The sequence below is a fragment of the Myotis nattereri genome (assembly GCF_964212035.1).
Source record: "Myotis nattereri genome assembly, chromosome: 2".
In the NCBI taxonomy this organism is placed as follows: Eukaryota; Metazoa; Chordata; class Mammalia; order Chiroptera; family Vespertilionidae; genus Myotis; species Myotis nattereri.
The window spans coordinates 91379262-91402699 of record NC_138076.1 but is presented as its reverse complement, the minus strand read 5'-3'; the positions used below and the strand labels follow the sequence as shown (position 1 = coordinate 91402699).

At 39.6% G+C, this 23438-nt stretch overlaps 1 protein-coding gene across 1 annotated transcript in view; it reads left to right on the top strand.

The window, feature by feature from the left end:
- NEK5 (NIMA related kinase 5) overlaps positions 1 to 23438 on the top strand; it is a gene marked incomplete at its 3' end in the record, with an annotated part of 75888 nt that overhangs the window by 27740 nt on the left and 24710 nt on the right. Inside the window, 10 exon segments of the mRNA XM_081083910.1 lie at positions 1168 to 1251; positions 1340 to 1410; positions 2917 to 3003; positions 11564 to 11618; positions 13996 to 14196; positions 14276 to 14357; positions 15877 to 16007; positions 18806 to 18990; positions 21886 to 21952; positions 22776 to 22889. Of these exon segments, the coding sequence (XP_080940036.1) occupies positions 1168 to 1251; positions 1340 to 1410; positions 2917 to 3003; positions 11564 to 11618; positions 13996 to 14196; positions 14276 to 14357; positions 15877 to 16007; positions 18806 to 18990; positions 21886 to 21952; positions 22776 to 22889 (1077 nt within the window).

The window sequence follows — 23438 nt, the reverse complement described above, 5'->3', positions numbered from 1 at the left end:
GAGGGAGAGAGAAACATGGATGTGTGAGAATGAAACATCCATCTGCTGTCCCCTTGCACACCCTCCACTGGGGATCCAGCCTGCAACCCCGGCATGTGCCCTGACCAGGCAGGAGTCAAACCGGCGACCTCTCAGTGCACAGCACTATGTCCACCCAACTGAGCCACAGCAGACAGGGCCCAACAGCTTTCTTTAGGCCACTTGCTTCTCTGTTTTATTTTAGCATTTATGAGCATCAGCCCATATAACTTCTTCCTCGAATTAAAATGTAACATTTTAAATGTACAAATGGTTAATGAATCAATATCTCTAACCTCTGTAAACCTCACTAAGCGTTTTTCCTATGCTCATTTACAGTGTATATTAAATTTCATATTTTTAGAAACCCTGCTTTCTTTCTATCTAGGTATTATATTTTTCCACATTTAATAAAAAATACTTTTCTCTACAAAATTTTGTACTAAGTTTCCCTTTGTTGGATGAGAACTAAAATTACAACTGAATCGTAGTATCTGGAATATAGCTTTTCTTCCTATTGTTTTTCTCTTTCTGTATAATTTGGTAAACAAAGTATGAATGAAATTTTAGGATAGTTTAAATAAATCTCTATAGGCATAGAACACATTTTACTAAAGAGGCTCATGGCCAGCTAAGGTAAATAAAATCATGACTAAGAAAATTAAGCCTTAAAAAGCTTAAAAGTAACTTTTTTTGTTTTTATATTATGTACATATATATTGGTATTTCATGAAAAAATGTAATAACCTCACATATTATCCATTTCTTTCTCCTTCGTTCTATGCTCTTGGCATACTCCTTCCATTGAAAGGGAAAAACCAGTGGCACCAGGGTTATCAAGAAACAGGGCAGCTTGTCTACTACCCTGATGCAGTTAGCAACCTAATATTAAGAAAAAGGAAAATTGTGAACTGCCTCCTCTCTCTTTTGCTTTTTTTTTCTTTTGTCTGTTGTGTCTTGGAGTTCACTTTGATACCAACATGTTTGGATTGTTTTTTGCGCCTCCATTTTTTTAGGTTTTATATCTTATTAGTGTCATTCATGTAAACACACATACATCAATATGATATTTCCCTCTTTTTGCATATCATGAAAATACTTCAGTGACCACCAGACTATTCACAAGTTTTGTTTATGTTTCCTCTACAGATCCTGAGTTGGTTTGTGCAGATTTCTCTAGGACTAAAACATATTCATGACAGGAAGATCTTACACCGGGACATAAAAACACAGGTAACAGCTCAGAGAGAGAACAAGGACAGAACTGATCTTTTGTTTTCTTGAAATCTCTCAAACAACATAGCATTTTCTCCATTTACAGAACATTTTTCTTAGCAAGAATGGAGTGGTCGCAAAGCTTGGGGACTTTGGTATAGCAAGAGACCTGAACAAGTAAGTTCTTTGTAAAAATCATATATTTTCCTATTTATAACAACCAAATATGTATATTTTAAGTATTATAAGTTAAGAAGATATTAAAGGCTTAGTTTCCAGATAATTGTAGATAACTATATAAATCCATTAAATCGCCTGCTGACATGGCTCAGTGGTTGAGCATGGACCTATGAACCAGGAGGTCATGATTTGATTCATGGTCAGGGCACATGCCCGGGTTGTGGGCTTGATCTCCAGTGTGGGGCATGCGGGAGCAGCCAATCAATGATTCTCTCTCATCATTGATGTTTCTATCTCTCTCTGCCTCTCCCTTCCTCTCTGAAATCAATAAAAATATATTTAAAATATATTTTAAAATAAAGAGTTAGAAAAAATAAATCCATTAGATCATTCAGATGGGAAAAAATCATTCAGATGGTACTTTGTTTGAGGTTAAAATTCTTAAGATAAATCTTGGCAAGATAGAATGATGGTGGCAATGTTGTATAGTGTCCTCTAAACTTATCAATTGAGATGTAACTTTTTTTTTTAATCCTCACTTGACGATATTTTTCCATTGATTTTTAGAGAGAGTGGAAGAGAGAGGGAAAGACAGAGAGAAATATCTATGTGAGAGAAACACATTGATTGGTTGCCTTCTGCACCAGCCCCAACCAGGCCTAGGTGGGGAAGGAGCCTGCAACCAAGGTATGTGCCCTTTACTGGAATCGAACCTAGGACCCTTCAGTCCGAAGGCCAACACTCTACCCACTAAGCCAAACTGACTAAGGCAAGATGTAACTTAATATGCATAAAGCTAGTGAGAACTTAGCGAAACAGACAAATTTACACATGCTGGGGAGAATATATGGGTGTAACTGTTTTGGAAGATAATTTGGTGGTAATATCAACAGATTTTTAAATGTTCTAATTTTGGGAATTTGTTGTAAGGGGATAATGTGAAATTTGGAATAATTTAAATGTCTAATAATTGGGAAATGGTTAAATGTAATAGAACTTGGTATAGCCAGTGCCTGAATATTATGTAGTCACTAACATTCATGATTTTGAAGACTTCTTGATGATGTGAGGAAATATTTGTTACATCAGGTAAAAATATGGAATTCTGAATTTTAAATACACTATGATCACAGTATTGTGAAAAATTGCATGGAAAAAGACAGGAAGGATCAGAATTTTAACAATAATATAATTGTTTTGGGGTGGTAAAATTATGGATAATTCTTTTCTTCTTTATTTACTTTTGTTTTTCTCAAATTAAAATCATGAGATTGCATTCCTTTGATAATTGGGAAGAGGGGACTCTTCCTACATCTGGAAAATTTTTTGTGGATTAAGCCATGACATTTTTTTTTAATGTGTAAATTTTGGGGAGGTAAATTATAAGTTTAAAAATGTATACATTTTTATTCTTTTTTCTTGCATGTTTATATCTTAAGCCTTTTTTTTTTTTTTGCTCCAATAATAAACAATGTCATTTTATTATTTAACATAATTTGCTAGTTCCACAGAACTTGCTCAGACGTGTGTTGGGACACCTTACTACCTGTCTCCAGAAGTCTGCCAGAATAAGCCCTACAACAACAAAGCGTGAGTGGCCGACTGTGGCCTAAGGTCTCAGTAAGATCAGACGGGTTCTCTATTTCTTATGATACTTTTGTGATCTTAATTTCTTCATGTGTGAAATGAGTATCCCAGTGACTATATCTGGCCACCTCAGTGTTCCCAGAAGCTTTTGAACTTATTTAGAAAAAAATAAATTATCTTTATTTAAAGGCACAAATGAGAGAAAGGCTACTGTTGAAAATTGGTCATTGTGACATCCATCTTTGTATTTGATTTTCATATTGTGGGGGAGGAACAAACTTCCCTCTACCCTCAAAATTCTTTTGCTTGGTCTAATAATCAAATAGACATGACAAAGATTAGTAAAAGAAAATAACCAGGCCCTGGCTGGGCAGCTCAGATTGTTAGAGCATCACTTTAGATACTCTAAGTTTGCGTGTTCAATTCCCAGTCAGGGCACATACAAAAATCAACCAATAAATGCATAAATAAGTGGAACAACAAGTCGATGTCTCTTTTAGCTTTCTCTCCCTTCCCTCTCTAAAATCAATAAATTAAAAGCACATTAATTAAGAAAAAAGAACCATATTTGATACATACATATGTATGGGAACCCCACATACATGAGAGAGTCAGAGACCCCACATGCAGGAGAGGCTCAGAGACAGAAAGGGGACATGGGTGTCTAAGACATTCTGAGCTAGGATGAGTAAGGCGCCTTAGGGGCTTCAAAGGTCATTGCAATATGATAAGAGCAGACCTTTAGGAAATAGTTGTCCTTGCCCTGTAGATAGGTCAAAAGACGTTATCTCTGATAATAGTTTGTTATGGGCTAAGCTCCTAATTTAAGTTCTTCTAGGTAGTTAAAGAGAGGAGCAGAAATTTCTCTGGAACCTGTGGCTAAAGTTGCCTTTAGCTCTAGGTAATCTGCATACCAGGCACTTATCAGGTTGCTTGTTCTGAACTCCTCTTCCCCCGCCCCCCACAGCAGTGCCTTCTTAGTGTGGTCGGCAGTTAGACAGACAGGAGCAGAAGGAGGAGGATGGGCCAGGTACAGAAGGTCACTTTGGTGGAAAGCTTGGGTGCTCAGGACAGTTGTAGGGTGGGACCTCACCCCTAGGGTGACTTCCTCCCCTAGCAAATCCCTGGTCATGAGGTGTGGATCTCTGACCTTCCTTCCCTAGAGAACATCTAGGCCTCAGTTGTATTTCAGCTCCAGGCCCAGAAGAGCAACAAAACCAGAGAAGTGACCCCACGGCTGACCTCAGACCAGCTGCGTTGAATAATGACCCCCTGCCCTGGCCCCGACCAATCAATCAGTGGAGACCCTGACCCTGAAAGGACACACTTGGAAAACTGCTGAATATACTATTGAGATCGTCCTCTTTGACCTCCCTAAAATCTGCACCCTTAAAACCCTTAGGAAAGCCTGGCCAGAGTGGCTCAGCTAGTTGTGTCCTGTGCCCTGAAAAGTTGCTGGTTCCATTCATGGTCAGGAACCTGGGTCGTGGGTTTGATCCCCAGTCAATTGATGTTTCTCTCTCACATCAATGTGTTTATTTCTCTCTCTCTTTAAGCATGTCTGCATGTCCTGGGGTGAGGATTTAAAAAAAAAACCCAAACCTCAGGATGGAGGACCCAGTGTACTCTCCCTCCCCAGGCACTCCCGTGCCTTCCCATTCCTCCTCCTCATCCCCCCCCCGCCCCCCAGGCATGTCACCTTTACCTTCCTCACTTCTGAGTTCCAAGGGCTCCTCCTTTGCCTCTATGACTTGTTTCCTAAGCCCATTTCTTCTACGAATTACTTCTACTCTGTGATTTTCTAAATAAATGTTCTCTTATAGTTTGGGTCTTGACTCTGAATTCTTTCCTGCCAGAACTCAAGTACCGAGGTTGCTGAACCCAGGTCCAGTCTGACCCCACCAGCCTAATACCTGGTGCTATTCCTGCTGTTGCCAGTAAATGTGATAAGTTCTTTTGTGGTGAGAAAAGAATTCCAAATGCACACACAAGGAGAAGTTTAAATGTGAGGGCAAGATTTTATTGTGAATTAAGGGGAATCAATACACCCTTGGGGAAGTGGAGGGTGGGCAGCCTCTAACGCCCTGTCTTGAGGCTCATGTTAATCCTCCATATATCTTCTCGGTTCAGGTAAAGAAGAACCATTCAAATTCCTAACTTTTCCTGGGCCTGGAGTTGACCCTCCTCCCAGTAAATTCTATTGGGATTTCATGGCCTCTATCCAATTCGATTACCTTTCCAATTGTTCCCAAGCTAGTGATAACCAGAAGGGTGAGCCAAGGTCCCCCTCACCCGCCCCTACCCGCCCCCCGCCCCACCCCACCCCCGCCTGGGGGTGTCTCACGATGCTGAAGAATGAGCTCCGCTAACCAGAAGACTTAAGCAAAAAGTGTGGAAAATTTATTACAAGCAGACTCAGACCCCACATGGGGAGGGGGCCCAAATAATGGGTTTCCAGCGAAGCTAGTCAGTCTAGGGGTATATACTGAAGTATGGTAGCAATCATCTCAGGTAGAAACTGTTAACGTAAAAAAAACCATTGAAACCTATAAAGAATTTTTGTGAGTTTATTTGAGCCAAACTGTCGACATATGCCAGGAAGCAGAACCTCAACGAATTGAGATAATGCTCCGGAGAATGGCAGGGTTACATTCGTATTTATACATTGCAATCAAAGGAGGAACATAGGTGGGTTACATGAAATTCATTGGTGACAGATTTAAGGAGGTGGGATTAAGCGAAGCAGGGAAACCTCTAGGATAGGTTAAAAAGTAAAATGATGGACACATACTTAGGTGGGTGCAGGAACAATTAACAAGGAATCTGTGGTATCTGTCCTGGGCCCAGCACACCTGGCTGTGCCCCAGGGGCTCCATAAAAAGGGAAGTCACAAGTTACCCAGACATCCCAAGGACATGTTATCATAGATGCAAAAAGACAGACAGGCTCAGTTACGGTAAAGGTTGACCTTATCAGTGAAGAGATCGGCTTAGGACGTAACTGCCCACCATAACTGCTTTAGTTAAGGTTTGATTTCAGACCAACCTTTGTGGTTACTTTAGGTCTCCGAGTCTGAAAAACTGCCATGCAGGCCTCCCCTGAGCTTGTCAGGTCGGCATGTGGCCCCTTTCGTCCACAAAACTATAGGTTAACTTTAACTCTGCTGTTTGGCTTCTGTACTTATTTGCTTTGTTTAACAATAGAAAAGTTATTTTGATTTTCTGAGTTATATAAATCATCCCATTCGATTAAATACCCTATTGATTGTAATGTGAAATCCCATGGGTTGTGGTCATACTGGTCTTAGAAAGCACATTTTCCTTTACCTGGCAAGGACAGCACCATTATCCCAAGGTCAGAGGCTCCAGTTAGCGTGTCCCTGTTGACCCAGTGATCCGGAGACCCAAAACTGTGATTTAGATAACATGCTGCTTTGCTTCTGTAAACTGCTTTTTTTTGCCAATCAGGTTCCTCATTCCAAACCCTGGGATGTAATCAATACCTTTGTGATCTTTGCCTATATAAATCTGGCGCTGCGGCCATCTTATCACTATGAGATTTGGGGAATGGCCCCTCATAGTCCCGGATTGCAATAAATATGACTCTTTAATTCGACTTCTTGAGGCGTCCTTCTGTGATTCGCGGGGTACATTACAACAATACATGCTATAAGCCTGCTCTATATCTATCTGTGTTGCCACCTGATTGATCCCCTCATTGTTCTTGCCCAGCAACGGACCTGAACTTTCCTTGTTCCTATGCACCAATACCCCGTGCGGTTGCAGGCCCTCCCTTGGTTTCACATGTCTCCTCCTCTATGTCCAAAACATTCTGGTATTTTTGCATGGTTGGTTTTTGTGATTAGGCTTGTTCAAACTTCCGTGTCTGTCCCTGCCTATGTTCCACCTGCCTTTGTTTTCCACTGACCCCCTGCCCTGCCTGCCTGCGTGTCAAGCTAACTTCTCGCACTAGGCCCTGTCCCTCTATTTTGTCACCCTGACTCCCATTGTGCATGTCCAGAAGTTTCATTACATCATCTAGTTCCTATTGTGCATGCTGAGCAGAGCACCCCTGGGGATATTTCTGAGGATTAAGTTCTCTGAAGTGTGTGAATGAGTCTGTTTACCAGAAACTAGATGGAATTCTGCACTGTTACCTGCTTCTCCATTTATTAAGATTACTTAGTTCCCTTTTGCTTTCTTCCTTATATTAATAACTATCTTTATCATATTAATAATTAGCTACCAACACTGACAATACCACTGCCAATATAAGCACTATTTACTTTATTGCAGAGAAGCGTTGTAGGTGGGCAAGATAGAAGGCAATGGTGACAGAGCACTAGATTAGGAGCTCAGAATCCTAGTCTTACTAGTACATAGGAGTTCGGAATGAGTCACCCCAAGACGTGCTTCTGTGGTATGTGGATTATTTTTGAGTTAAAGGCAACCAAGACCCTGTGGGCTCAAAAGAAACTTCTGCTCCCCCTTAATTACTTAGAAGAATTTAAATTAGGGGCCTTTCCATAGTAAGAAATTATCAGAGATAACCTTTTTGATCTATCTATAGAGCAAGGCAAACTTGTAATTACTCAAAATCTGTTCTTATCCTGCAGTGGCTTTCCTCCCCTCTGAAGCCTCAGGGTACCTTACCTCATCCTTAGCTCAGAATGTCATAATACTTCATTTGCCCTTTCTGTCTCGGAACCTCTCGTGTATGCAGGATTCCCATATGTACATAGATAATTACATTTGGTTATTTTCTCTTAATCTGCCTCATGTAGATTTAATTATTAGCCCTGTTGAAAGAACATTGAGGGTAGAGGAAATTTCTTCCCCACACTTGGCTCTGTCACCAGCTTGACCAACTCACTTCACCTCTGTGAGCCTCAGTTCCCCACCTGTAGCAACAAGAATGCTGGCTAGGTAATCATTAAGGTGTCCTCCACCTTTAAAACGCAGCTATTTTTTTTTTAAATGTATGTGATACCAAAGTCTAGTTCTCAGGAGTAATATTAATATACATAGTGATAAAAGATGAAGATGAGGTAGCTTCTACTTTCATTTAAGGAAACGAAAAAAAGTTTTCGATTTTCAAAGCTTGACTGCCATTTGAACCACTTGGACTAGTAGGAGACTGAAATCCTCTTGGGAGTTAATTGTCTATTTGTTTAGGAAAATACCCAGGGATATGGGGCTGTTTGAAAGATAAATGGAAGGCAAAGCCCAGTTAGTAGAGATTTACAAAGAGAAAAGTAAACATTCCTCTGCATAATAAAAGAACAGACATGTGTTTGTTTGTTTCTGAGCTGACCCCTGGCACCAGAGGCCTTTGGCCTCCCGCTAAGCAGGAATACAGCTCGCGTAGGGCTGGGTAGAAGGGCAGGCTTCCAGAGCAGAGCTTAGTGCTGCTGCCGGCCCAGAGCCCTAGGTTAGCAGCACTGTTTTGTTTCCTTGTACTGTTTTTTCAGAATTCGGGTCAACATTCAAATATGTTCATTTTAGCAATAATCAGCTGCGTCCTCTAGACCAGGAAGTCATTCCCAGGTTCACCTCAGTCCTCACCACACACAGGGAGGCTTTATTTGTGGGATTGTCAGTGTAAGAAACATTCAAACCTGTAAAGAATTTTTATTATTTTATTTGAGCCAAACTGATGACAATTGCTGGGAAGCAAAATCTCAACAAATTGAGAAAATGCTCCAAAGAATGGCAGTCTTGCACCTTATTTTATACATTTCAATCAAAAAGTAGATATAAGTGGGTTACATGAAATCCCTTGGTGACAGATTAGGGAGGTGGGAGAAAGCAAAGGTGGGGGGACATCTCTGAGATTGGATAAAAAGTAAAATGATAGTCATACATCTTTTACATAGGTGGGTGCAGGATAGTTAACAGTCAACAATTAACATGATAACAATAACAATGAAGTCTACACTCTAGTGTGGTTGTTGTGCCAGGAGGGGTCCAGAAAGAAAGAAGTTATCATGACAGTCGAAAGGTATGTTACCATACATGCAAAAGACAATAGACAGGCTCAATTAAGGTAAAGGTTGACTTTTTTCAGGGAAGATTCTAGCATAGGACATGACTGAAAGGTTATCATGGTGAAATGCAGGCAGGCTAAATAGCGATCTCAGATGGTTGTTAACGTAAGAAAACATTCAAATCTGTAAAGAATTTTTTGTGAGTTTATTTAAGCCAAACTGTCGACAATTGCCAGGAAGCAGAATCTCAACGTATTGGGATAATGCTCTGGCGAATGGCAGTTTTTCATCTTGTTTTATACATTACAATCACAGTGGGTTACATGAAAGCTAGATTAGGGAGGCAGAGAAAGCAAAGCGGAGTTGGGGGGAGGGATCTTTGGGATTGGATAAAAAGTAAAATGATGGACACATGCTTCTTTTACATAGGTGGGCACAGGATAGTTAACAGTCAACAATTAACATGAGAACAATAACAATGAAGGAATTTGTGGTCTCTGTCCAGGTGCCCTGGCTCATTGGTTGTACCCTGATGGGTCCGGAAAAAGGGAAGTTACAAGTTACCCTGACATTCCAATGATATGTTATAGATGCAACCATAGACAGGCTTACTTAAGGTAAAGATTGACTTTTGTCAGGGAAGAATCTAGCCTAGGACATGACTACCTGCCATAAACTGCTTTTTAATTAAAAGGTTTTAATTTCAGACCATCCTTTGTGGTTACTTTAGGTCTATGAATTTGCAAGGCCACCATGCAGGCCTTCCCTGTGTGGCCCTTTTTGTCCACCGTGGATAAAGAATAATTGAATTTATTTAGGCAAAGGGGGTGGAGGATGAGACATCTACAGGGAAGGGCTGCACAGCACTGAGCCACGGGGACACTGGGTCCATGAAGGTAGCACCCAGGAGCCAGAGTTTCATTCCCATGTGCAGCCACTGGCAGGAAACTTGTTGAGTTGGTGGGCTTGGAATGCAGATAGAATGCAGATGTGCAATCAGGTATCTTCAGGACAATTTCAATTCCTTGTATGGCCTAATTCCTGGTGTCCAGCGAGCTTTTTTTTCTGGTCTTTTGTTCTTCTGGAGGGGAAAAGGAGTGGTGTGGGCTGCTCCCCACAGGGAGAGAGTGAACTGGGTCCGTTGTCTTAAGGCTCTTATCTCTCTCTTGCAGGCAAGGACTTTTAGGGGAGTTCTCAGGGAAGGTTTTCAGCAGAATTTTCATCAGTTTTCTAGGTGGGGTTTCAGGGTTGAGGTCTACTGATTGATCAGTGCCAATGCAGGGGGTCTTCAGTTAGGACAGCTGGTCCTGGCATCACTCACCTGGTTTTGCTGCTTTTCTGAGCCTGGAGCTGAAATACAACTGGGGCCTAGATGTTATCTCTGGGGAAATGACCTTCTGTATCTGCTGTAAATTGCTCAGCTAGTTTGTTCAGCTGTCTGTTTCAGTGTCCCTACTCCACTTGTCCTGGCTTACTGGCCTGTCTCCCTTACTGCCTTGAATTTTCATAATACATTTTTTGTCTCTTAAATTCATGCTTTTTGTTCTATAAGGCAACTCCTTATTAAGGCAATCACATATAGCAATCACATATAAGTACTAAGTACAAAAGAGCAAGTCTCTAGTCATCTATATATATAAAAGCCTAAACGACCAGTCGACCGGTATCTGTGACGTGCACTGACGACCAGTGGGCAGACGCTCAATGCAGGAGCTGTCTCCTGGTGGTCAGTGTGCTCCCACAGGGGAGCACTGCTCAGCTGATCCATGGGTGCCAGATGCCTGGCTCATGGCTGGTGAGCACTGCTGCAGCAGTTGCACAAGCCTCTCCTGTGGACACTCCCCCTGTGTTCCCCTCCCCCATCTGGACCAGGACCTTGGCAGCAGCAGGCACAGCAGGGCCAGGATGAGCTGGAGTAGTGTTGGGCCCAGGCTCAGGCTCCTCCCCAGCCCCCCTGCTGCTTTGTGCACTACTACATACCTCTGGGGATGTAGGACTGCCGGTTTCAGCCAATCCCCACAGGCCAGACTGAGGGACCCCACCGGTGCATGAATCTGTGCACTGAGCCTCTAGTATATTATTAGCACATTTTTCAAGTTTATTGAGTACCAGATACTATGTTCATCACTTAATGTGTGCCCGTGGGGGAAGAAGAGAAGGAAGAAGAGGGGGAAAGGAGTGGTGTGGGCTGCTTAATACCTTTGGTTCTGTCAATAGCCTTGAGTAGAACATACCTTGCTAACTCAACCAAATTTTACCTTTTGAATCAAACAAAATTTATGTTTGAGTCCTGCCTTCCTCCGCCAAATGCTCAAAATTTCATATACATTTTATTTGAGCACATGCTGTTGAAGTATACCTTTTCTCTGTTAGGATTCTGACACAACTACAAATTGTTTTTATTTTACCTTTTATGTTAGTAAGAATAAGAATTGATAATGTGTCTGAAAACATTTCAAAAAACTAGTCAACCTATATAAAACTGTAAAGATACACAAGTATAAAGCACTGTAAGGATAAGGTTTTTATTAAGAACTATGGATATATTTTTGGCATGTAAACTCTTATCTCCTCCAGGGATATTTGGTCTCTTGGCTGTGTATTATATGAGCTCTGCACACTCAAGCATCCTGTAAGTATGTTAATTGGCAAATTAATGATGAATTTTTGAAACTATTAACTTATGAGAGAAAAAGTTTGGTATTATTCAATTATTAAAAATTATGTGGGAAAGGAGGGTAAATGGTAATGGAAAAATATAAAGATAAAGGAAAAAAGAAAGCAACAAAAATTATATGGACAAGCTATTAAGAAGAAAAATAGATCTATATATGCTGACATGGAAAGCTGTCCATATTTTATAAGCTATATTATAAAGTAAAAGTTCCAAGTTGAAGAATAGTATATGTAACATATTTGCATTAAAGATAAACGAGGTGAGGCCTGGCAGTGGCTCAGTTGGTTGCAGAGTTGTTCCATATACCAAAAGGTTCCGAGTTCGATTCCAAGTCTGGGCACATACCTAAGCTTCAGGTTCAATCCCTGGGTGAGGGCACTTACAGGCGGCAATGGATCAATGTTTCTCTCACATCCATGTCTGCCTGGCTCTCTCTCACTTCTCTCTCTCTCTCCCTTCCCCTTCCTCTCTCTAAACATAACCTCAGGTGAGTATTAAACTAACAAACAAACAAACAAACTGTGAGCATATACGGTCAGCAAAGGAAAAAGGTACATGGGTGAAGTCTGTAGGAAACCAGGCACAAGCTTTCAAGAGCCTTTCCTGGTAGATACACAGGATGCGCTAATTCCTCTAGCAACAAGTTGTGACAACACGTATGAAATGCTATGTACCAGGGAAGCTCTAGAGACCCAGTGCCCAGGTTTTTATTGCCGACTGTTCATGGAGGCACCCTCTGCCTGGCATGAACCAACTTCCAGACTCCTAGAAAGAAACCAAGTGTTCAGCATAAACATATTGTTTACATAAACTGTGTAGGTAAAGAGAACCACTCTGAACATTTAGGGAATGGTGGGAACACTTCAGAAATCTAAGTTCCCAGATGTCAGCCAAGGACCAATATTGTAAGCAGGATAGCAGTCGTAGGCCTGCTATGTTCTCTTTTCTGCACAGCTGCCATCATCATCACCATCATCATCATCATCATCATCATCATTATTGTCCAAGGTCACACAGCTAGTAAGTGTCTTACCAAAACCTGCATCTTACTGCCACACCTTGCTGCTGAACATTTTATTATAGTCATGTGTCGCCTAACGTCAGAGATGCACTCTACAAAATGCGTAGGTGATTTTGTTGTTGTGTAAACATTATGGAATGCAATTACACAAACCTAGATGTTACAGCCTACTAAACACCAAGGCTATATGGAATAGCCTATTAATCCTGTTGTAATGAATACTGCAGGCAATTGTAACACAATGGTATTTATGTACCTAAACATCTAAACATAAGAAAGGTACAATAAAAATAAGATATAAAAGCCCTAGCTGGTTTGGCTCAGTGGATAGAGCGTTGGCCTGTGGATTGAAAGGTCCTGGGTTCGATTCCGGTCAAGGGCACATGCCCGGGTTGTGGGCTCGATCCCCAGTAGGGGGCATGCAGGAGGCAGCCTATCAATGATTCTCTCTCATCATTGATATTTCTATCTCTCTCTCCCTCTCCCTTCCTCTCTGAAATCAATAAAAGTATATTTTACAAAAAAGATAAAATGTGTGCACACATGCATGTGTGTGCAAGGGTGGGAATGGGTGGGCAGGAGGTGAGTTCCCGGGCTCCCCTGCTCTCCAGCCCATATCCTTTGCTCCAGTCATGGGTGGACACGGAGCACGTGGACAGCAGCTGAGCCTCCTCATCTGTTTAAACCACCCAGAACTCGTAGTAAATTCAACAATATAGTTGGCTCCAGCCTTTTTTTCAACATTGCAAACACACTTTTGAGTCCATGGCTGTAGATGTGGTCCGCGGCTGACTGAAACATTCATTTATAACACATGGCTGTAAGTGTAAGTAACTGAGGATTTTTATACATTGGAAGCATTTCTGGTTTATGAGGAATTTTTGTAGAAATGTTTGTGTTATGTTAATTTAAAAAGCAAGATGTAAAATTTCATATCGTTATGCCCTCAACTCTATAAAACAAACAATATTTTTAAAAAGGAGTAGGAGGAAATATACCTCTGTGTGGTGAAATTATACATATGTTCCCTGCCAATTTATAATTTTCTGTATCTTCCAGTTTTCTAGGATGTGTAAATATTAATTTGATAATAAGAAAAAATGAAACAAATATTGATTTAAATAACATGGCATCTCAGTGAGTAACTGCCTATAATATCAACTCATGAAATATTAGCTGATGAAAACAATTTAGGGTGGACCATGGTGCTTCTAACTGAACTTTAAAACATTATTTTGTTTCTTGATATTACTTTAAATACTAGGATTGAATTTTTTTATAATTTAGTGTTATTATTCCTTGTCCTTTCAGTTTGAAGGTAACAACTTACACCAGTTGGCTCTGAAGATTTGTCAGGCACATTTTGCCCCACTATCGCCAAGGTTTTCCTGTGACCTACGGTCCTTGGTATCACAGCTCTTTAAAGTATCTCCCCAAGATCGGCCATCTATTAATTCAATTTTGAAAAGGCCCTTTTTAGAGAATCTCATTGCCAAATACTTGACTCCTGAGGTGAGTTCTGAGGTGATCTTGCCTGGATTTTGACAGAGGTTTTGGTGAGCAGGCTCTTGACACTTGTGTTTGGTTTTAGGTCATTCAGAAAGAATTCAGTCATACCCTAATAGGTAGAACAAGATCATCAGGTTCTCAATCTGCTGAGAAGGTGGTCCAAGGTAAACATGATTTAACTATGCAATAAAAAACATTTATTACGTGTGTTTCACACAATGAGTTATACCATATGGCTGGCAACATTAGCAGGGAAATTTCACCAAATATATTGAACATGGACATTTAAAAAAATATGAGCAATAATCTGCAGGAGACAAAATCCTCTTGTCCAGCAGTGACTCGTGGGTGTGCCTGTACATCTAGCTGCATGACCTGGAAGAGTCAGCTCCTCTCTTCTCATTAGTCAGGAGACTTTATAAAGCAGTGGATTTGCCAATGAAGAGATGTTTGAAGAGGTAGAATCCAAACTTAACTTTTGTGTAGGGAAGGTATAGAGAGTAAGAGAGGATCAGAGACAGACATGGGACGAGGAAATGAAACTTATTTTTTTGAAATAGAGAGGGTGGACTGGCAATTAAGAATTCTCTTGGAAAGGCCCAATGGAGCTGAAGTTAGGATCTTGGAGAGAACCATAACTATGTGACCCCCCAAAGAAAGCAGGTGATATTTTATGGTAATGTTAAGTAGAATAAATTTTAGTGTCAAGAATCAGCTGATGACATGATGAGGAGCAGGATTGAGCCATAAACAAATGTCTTTAAAGTACAAGGAGATGTAGAAATCTCTCTAACGTATCACTGATAGGGAAATACTATTCACTATTATAGAGAAACTAAAATTGAGGAAAGTTATAAAGGGAAAATTAATAAATTAACCCTTTTACTATGTTTAATTTGATTTGGTACTGTTACTTATTGTTTTAGATTGAGAATGTTTAGAAAGTAGGCAAGTACAGGATGAGAGAAAGTGCATTGTCCACATCTCTAATATGGGAAAGATAGGAAAACAAGAACAAATTTTGATGGTGACAAAGAAAACATATTAGACATATGTAAATATTTCAAATAACAATGCGATATGAATGGTGTGGCCTGATAATTCAAACTCTGATGACTGCATTTAATTACTTATGCCATTACCTTATGCATATTGTTTCTGTAAATGTTAATATTCATTTTTAATTTAAAAAAAAGTAGTATTATATATCGCCCTGGCTGATGTGGCTCGGTTGGTTGAGCATTGTCCCATGCACCAAAGGATTGCTGGTTCAATTCCCAGTCCAGGTGCATGCCCAAGTTGCAGGCTCAATCCTGGGGGCGAGGGGAGGGGAGGGGACGGGGGAGGGGGGGGGGCGTATGGTAGGCAGCTGATCCATGTTTCTCTCTCTCTCTCTCTTTTTCTCCCTCTCCCTTCCTCTCTCTCTAAAATCAATAAAACATATATTTTAAAGTATTATTATATATTACTAGAAATATGTAAAGAGATACTAGAAAAATGGTTTTCTCCATTCAAAGAAAATGCATAATAATTTTTCATCAGCACTTCTCTCACTGGGAATAAATGTCTCTGGGTAAAGTAAACTTACTGTGCTGTGAAGTGTCCCCTATGTTTGTACTGACATCAGTGTTAAAGGTGTGAAAATTTTTAAAAATTGAAGTTGTTTTCTTTTGGTTAAATAAGATTTTAAAATACAGAAAATGAGATTCCAGAAGTGCTTACCAAGATCAAGAATGTCAGTGCCAAATAAAACGAAGGATTTAATATATGGATATGAATGGAGACAACTAGCTGGAGCCCAGAAGCCCGTATCTGTAAGTTGTATTAAACACTTTTTTTTTTTCAGATGGTATATTCTACTGACCTACTTACACATGTTTATGTGGTACATTGGTTTTTCTTTTTTTATAGAGAGTGGAAGGGAGGGGGAGAGACAGAGACAGAAAAATATCAATGTGAGAGAGAAACATCAATTGGTTGCCAATCAGGGCCAGGGATCGAGCCCGCAACTGAGGTACATGCCCTGACTAGAATCAAACCTGGGACACTTCAGTTCGTGGGCTAATACTCTATCCACTGAGCCAAACCAGCTAGGGCTGGAATCTATTAGTTTTGTACTTACAATAAATTCTTTTTTCAGAATTCGGGTCAACATTCAAATATGTTCATTTTAGCAATAATCAGCTGCGTCCTCTACATGCCATATCTTTTTCCTTCCCTTGATTTTTAGTCTGTATCTTTTGTTCTGAGGTGGGTCTCTAGTAGACAGCATATATATGGGTCCTGTTTTCTTATCCATTCACTTACCCTATCTATTTCATTGGAGCATTTAAGCCTTTGTCATTTAAAGTGATTATTGATAGATACATATTTTTCATCATTCTATTCTTTTTTTTTTTTTTAAATATATTTTATTGATTTTTTACAGAGAGGAAGGGAGAGAGATAGAGAGTTAGAAACATCGATGAGAGAGAAACATCCATCAGCTGCCTCCTGCACATCTCCTACTGGGGATGTGCCCGCAACCCAGGTACATGCCCTTGACCGGAATCGAACCTGGGACCTTTCAGTCCGCAGGCCGACGCTCTATCCACTGAGCCAAACCGGTTTCGGCCATCATTCTATTCTTTAACTATGTTCCTCTGTTGTGTTTTCTTTAAAAAGATCTTTTAACATGTCTTGTAATACTGGTTTGGTGTTAACAAACTCTTTTAGCTTTTTCTTGTCTGGGGAACTCTTTATTTATCTTTCAATTTTAAATTATAGCCTTGCTGGGTAAAGTAGCCTTACTTGTAGGTCCTTGATTTTCATCACTTTGAATATTTCATGCCAATCCTTTCTGGCCTGAAATGTTTCTGTTGAGAAAACAGCTGACAGTCATGCATGGGAGCTCCCCTGTAGGCAATGAATTACCTTTCTCTTGCTGCTTTTAAGATTCTCTCTTTGTCTTTAACCTTTGCCATTTTAATTATGATGTATCTTAGTGTGAGCCTCTTTGGGGTCATCTTGTTTGGAACTCTCTGTGCTTCCTGGAATTGTATGTCTTTTTCCTCCACCAGTTTAGGGAAGTTTTCTGTCATTATTTCTTCAAATAAATTCTTGATCCCTTGCTTACTCTCTTCTCTTTCTGGTACCCCTGTGATGTGGATGTTGGTATGCTTACTGTTGTCCCAAATGTCCCTTAAACTGTCCTCATTTTTAAACATCTTTTTTCTTTTTGCTGCTCTGATTATGTGTGTTCTGCTACCTTGTCTTCCAAATCACTATTTTGATCCTTTGCTTCATCCAACCTACTGTTTTTTTTTCCTTCTTGCCTATTCATCATTCCAGATATTGTATTCTTCATTTCTGATTAGTTCTTTTTTATGTTTTCTAGGTCTTTTTTATGCTGCTGTAGTTCTAAGTTCTTTGAGCAGCCTTATAACCATTTAAAAAAATATATGTTTTTACTGATTTTTTAGAGAGAGAGAGGAAGGGAGAGGGAGAGAGAAAAACATTGATGTGAGAGAGAAGTATCGTTCGGCTGCCTCTGGCATGCCCCCTACTGGGGGTCAAGCCTGCAACCCAGGCATGTGCTCTGACTGCAAAGCAAATTGGCATCCCTTCGATGCATTGGATGATGCCCAACCAACTGAGCCACACCAGCCAGGGCCTTATAGACATTTTTTAAAACTCTATATCTGGTCAATTGCTTGCCTCTATTTCATTTAGCTCTTTTTCTAGAGATGTATCCTGTTCTTTCATTTGGGGCATGCTTTTTGTCTCCCTATTTTGGCTCTTTCCTTGTGTTTATTTCTAGGTACTAGGTATATCTACCATGACTCCCCGTCTTAGTAGGGTGGCCTCATGTAGTAGGTGTCCTATGGGACCTGGTGGTGCAATTTCCTTGATCACCTGTGCTGGGTGCTCCAGGATTGTCCCTTGTGTGGGTTATGTGGGCCCTCCTGTTGTAATTGAGTCTTGATTGCTATTGACCCCTTCATGCATGGGGTCGACCTTCAGTCTTGTTGACTGTGAGGATGAACCCCCAACAGAGTGTGTGAACTGCTGTGCAGATGCTGATTTCTCTCTACAGAGCAGAATTTGCTTCAGCAGGTTCAGTGCCTGTCGAGATCTCCCTTTGGATATGCCACTTGTGAAGCTAATTGTATCCTGATCTGATGTTGTCTAAAGGTGGCCACTGGGCTTATTAGTTCTGGGGCCTATTGGGGGGGGATTTTGGTGCAGGCCAATGTCAGACACTGCCTATGACTGGCCTTGATTCACCTATTTGGAGCTACAAAGCAATCCACAGTTTTTGGCTCACTCTACTGGGCCTGGGCATGAGTGGGAAGGATTAAACTACACACCAAGGGTGGCTTTACCAGCTCTGGGCACAGGGGCAAGTCAGCAAAAGTCCCAAGGAACCCTGAGACCTGCCTCTACCAGCTGGATAAAATATTTTTTAATTTTAGGATTTGGAGATTCTAAAATTATTTTAATCTGGAAACAATTCCAGAGCAAAAACAACAAAATGTACGTTCAATGCCTTGTCTTAATTATGGTCACTATCAAACTTTCAATTATTATAGATTTGTATTTTTAAAATTTTCTTTTCTTATTAATCCCTCAGATAAAAATGGTAGATAGGCCCAAACATGCTGGAGTGTGTGGCCATTATGATTATTACTATGCTCAACTTGACTTGTTAAGGAAGAGATATCATGAACCACATTACCACTGTCTTCCTCATGAAGATACCAGAGTTAAGGAGAACTGTAGTCAGGAAGAAAGCAGCAGTCAATCACCAGGCCAATGGTAATGTGATTATCTAATTTAAACTTTGGTCCTCTGAAAACGTCTTAATATATCAACATTCTTTACTCTGTAATCCTTCTAAATTCTCCTAAAATAAATAATCCAAGAACTTCCAAACTCTTAATTTCAAATACTTAATTCTCAGTTCCCTTGACTGTTTTTATTCATTTTTTCATTTTTATTAAAATGTTTTTCAATTACATTTGACATAAAATATTATATTAATTTCAGGTGTACAACATAATGATTAGACATTTATAAAGTGACTACTGCAATAATTCCTTAACCCCTTTTCATCCAAGTCTGATGTAGCTTATCTTCTTACTCAAGTAGCCATTTAACTATGGGCAAAAATTTCTACTCTTGGATTTTTAATATTTTTTCTTCTTTGTAGTAAATTTCACTGCCTGGAACTCATGAAGATAGTTGTATATGTATCATATTCCAAAAAGGTTATTAATATTCATCATTAATGATTGACTTATAATTAAATTATCATTTGAGACATATTAGAAATTAAGATATATTTCATTCAGCATTTATATTTTTGGGATTTTTTTCAGAATATGGATGTATTACAAAGAAAATAATACAATTAAATGGCCGTTATGGAAGACTTTCAAAGAGTTTGTTCCAGAACAAATTTTTGCATATCTACAATATTTTCTATTCTTTATTTCACACCAATTTCAGTGTTCCTGTGTTCAGAGTAATTGATACCCATCCACAGTCCTGAAGACCTCAGTCATTTTTTAAAAAATGGTCTTACCATCACATTTTTTTTCTTTCAGGGGTGAGAAATTGCTAACTTTTGGTAACTGTGGTCATTAACTATTGTTGAAATATTGGATGAATAATGAAAAATACAAGATTACGTGATGGTAGGCCCATCAGATAATTAATGAAAAGAGTAACTATGGGAAAAGTACATGTTTAATTTTAAAATATATTGGTTGCTGTTATAATTTTACACATCTTAATAACACATTTTCAATGACCTCCATGATTATCAAAAGTTGTGTGTTCCACTAGTTCAAATTATAAAATTCATATAGGACTCAACTAATAAGTATTTTACATAGGTGCCACCACAATATCCCTTGCCCTTTCCCAGCCACAGGAAAAATGTCTTCTACCCTTTGCCCAGATATAAAGGTGTGAAACTATCAATTATTTTATTATAGATAGTTTAATCTCTCAAACTTTCACATAACATGGTAGAAAAATTCTTCTCTTTCCTGAATACTGCTGCCCATAATATGCCCCATCCTACAGTAACCCAGGATGCCCCTCTGATGACTTGACTAGTAACCCTCTACTATTTGTTATTCCAGGCTCTCACTTCTAGCTTTCTCACTCTCTGAGTTCTGATTCCATGGGAATCAAGTGTTGATATACTTGTCTGGAGAAAGAGGAATCTGTGTAGGGTTGAGGTGTGTGTGTGAGAGAGAGAGTGAGAAGAAGGAAGAGGAGGAGGAAGAGGAGGAGGAGGAGAAAGAGGAGGAGGAGGAGGAGGAGGAGGAGGAGGAGGAGGAGGAGAAAGAGGAGGAGGAGAAAGAGGAGAAAGAAGAATAAGAGAGGAGAGATAGAGAAATATAGAGAATGTATTTTGGACAGCTCCTGGGTGACTGAATAGTTTTTCTCATGAAAATATTGTTATGCCCACCACTTAGGTTCCTGAGAGACAGGAAGCTACACATTAACCTCATTTGATTTCAGCATTATAAGTGTCAGACACTGGCCAGACACCTGTACAGACCTAACCTACTCTCATCCTCATATCAATTCCTCTGAAATAGTATCGTGCCCATTTTACATATGAGGAACGAAGGCCCAGAGACCTAAATAAGCCTGCCATTTCATCATATTTCTAAATGGCTGACTTATTATCTTGACTCTTCATAAACTGGGGACTGCTCATCATGATGTTCCTAAAGGAGTTATTTCTGAAATGATAGTTTTGGTTTTGGAGCCCTAGAATTTACCGGTGTTCCAAAGAACTTTATCACGTAGTTTATACTATGATCTGAAATGTGGTAGTTTTTATTTAGCATCAGTAATTACAGAAATTCTTAGCAGGAAATTTTGCAAAAAAAGATAAATATATAGAGAACATAGGTCGATATAAACTTAAAAATGGGTTGATCAAAATTGTGCTGGAAAAATACCTTAAACTAGAGGTCCTCAAACTTTTTAAACAGGGGGTCAGTTCACTGTCCCTCAGACCGTTGGAGGGCCGGACTATAGTTTAAAAAAAAACAACTATGAACAAATTCCTATGCACACTGCACATATCTTATTTTGAAGTAAAAAAAACAAAACGGGAACAAATACAATATTTGTATTTGCATGTGGCCCGCGGGCCATAGTTTGAGGACCCCTGCCTTAAACATTGTGAGAGACAGTAAAGCCTCATTTTTTATTCATTAAGGATTTGTATGCCAGCATGAGGAGTGGAGGTAAAGTGATGGGACACTATCCTGCTCCCAAGGAGCTCAGAGTGTAGTGTGGGAAACATATCAGCAGCCACCAGTCAGATAAGGGGTGACAGGCTGTAGATTAGAGGCCTGCACAGAGCATGAGAAGGTCCTGATATGGCTGTGTTTTTTCCCCTCTAACGTATTATGAACTGTAGAAGAACAGATTCCAGTCCTTCTGGGTCAGAATAGTCTTCTGTTTTATTTTCTCCTATTCTCTTTATAGCCCTTTCTTTTTGTTTCCAAAGATCTTCTTTTCAATGTATACATTCTGAAACTTTGAGCTACCTCTTGAACTCAGAACTTCAAGTCAGAGGTGAATTGTGAATCTCATTATTAAGTTAAAAATCTACTTGTCAAATCGGTGACTAAGACTAGTTAAAATTTCCACTCAAGCTGAACATTTTTATTTCCTAAGGCCTGCTGAATACCTTCAGAGGAAATTTGAAGCTCAGCAATATAAGTTGAAAGTAGAAAAGCAATTGGTGAGTAAAATACCAAATATAAGAGGCAATCAGGAATTTCCTAATAGTGTCTCTGTTCATAAATATTAATGAATCCTTAAGTCAAAGTTCATTCCATATAAAAGATCAAGACTACCCTCCACCTTCTTTAGTTTTTAATAGCTTAAAGAAGAATAATGGGAATAGGCTTGAATCAGGGCCTGGGAATCCTGGTTTCTTACCTGGCTCTATCATTTGCTGTGTAATCTTAGGCAGGTCATGCAACCTCTCTGAGCCTCAATTTCCTGTTCTATAAATGATAGTTGTGGAGTAGATGAGCTTCAAGCTCCCCTTCTGTGTTGCAGTTCTTTGATTCTATTTTATTAGAATTCTACACATTTTAAAAAAGTGACTATTATTTTTTACTTGAATTGAAAGTTAGCATTCATTGTTAAGTATAGTGTTAAAATTTTGGGGTTGAGGGAGGTTGGATAGCATTCTATTTGTATAGTTCTTATTTTGAACTTCTTCTTAAAGGCCCAGTTCTATTCCCCTAATCTCATGCTCTAGGGGTTGCTAAACTTTTAATGAATTTTAATTTAACAATTATAATTTTCCAGTTCAGAAAATGAATCTAGATATTTCATATGGTAGCATAAAATATTGATTGCCTTGGATAAACAACACAAATGGTTTTATTAATTTTCTCTAATTTTTTAATGTTTTGTACTTAAGAAAATTTTGCTGCTCACTCTAAAAAACTCTCAAATATGAGTTTAATTGTTTAAAGAGAAAGGTCAAGGTCAGATCAGAATATGTTTCCTAATGCAAGTATGTTTTATAAATGATTTCATTCAAATAATAGGGTCTTCGTCCATCTTCTGCTGAGCCAAATCACAGGAGACAAGAGCTAAGAAGTAATGGAGAAGAGCCTACATTCCAGGAGTTGCCATTCAGGAGAAACAAAATGAAGGAACAGGTTAAAAACAGTCTGATTCCAGGGCCACCCTTGTACTTATGTCATTGGCTTTTGTACTGTGTACGGTACATGCCTGAGAGAGCCTGCTGCACAAATACTTGTTGGACAGCCTTGTGTGAAGCACCATGCTGGTGATTTTAGGAGATACAGAGAAACATATTTCACCTTTTCTGAGAATACAACATAGCTAAGTTCCTAAAGGCTTTTGACTTGGGATTGATAAAGTAACTGCCATCATTAACAGTTTTGAAATTTGTATTAGTTACCTAGGGCTGCCTTAAAGCACAGCAAACAGGGTGGTTTAGTACAACAGAAATTCATTGCCTCACAGTTCTGGAGGCTAGAAGTTCAAAATCAAGATGTTGGCAGGTCCAAGTTGCCCCAGGAACCTCAAGGGCAGCGGTTCTCAACCTGTGGGTCGCGACCCCTTTGGCGGTCGAACGACCCTTTCACAGGGGTCGCCTAAGACCATCCTGCATATCAGATATTTATATTACATTTCATAACAGTAGCAACATTACAGTTATGAAGTAGCAACGAAAATAATTT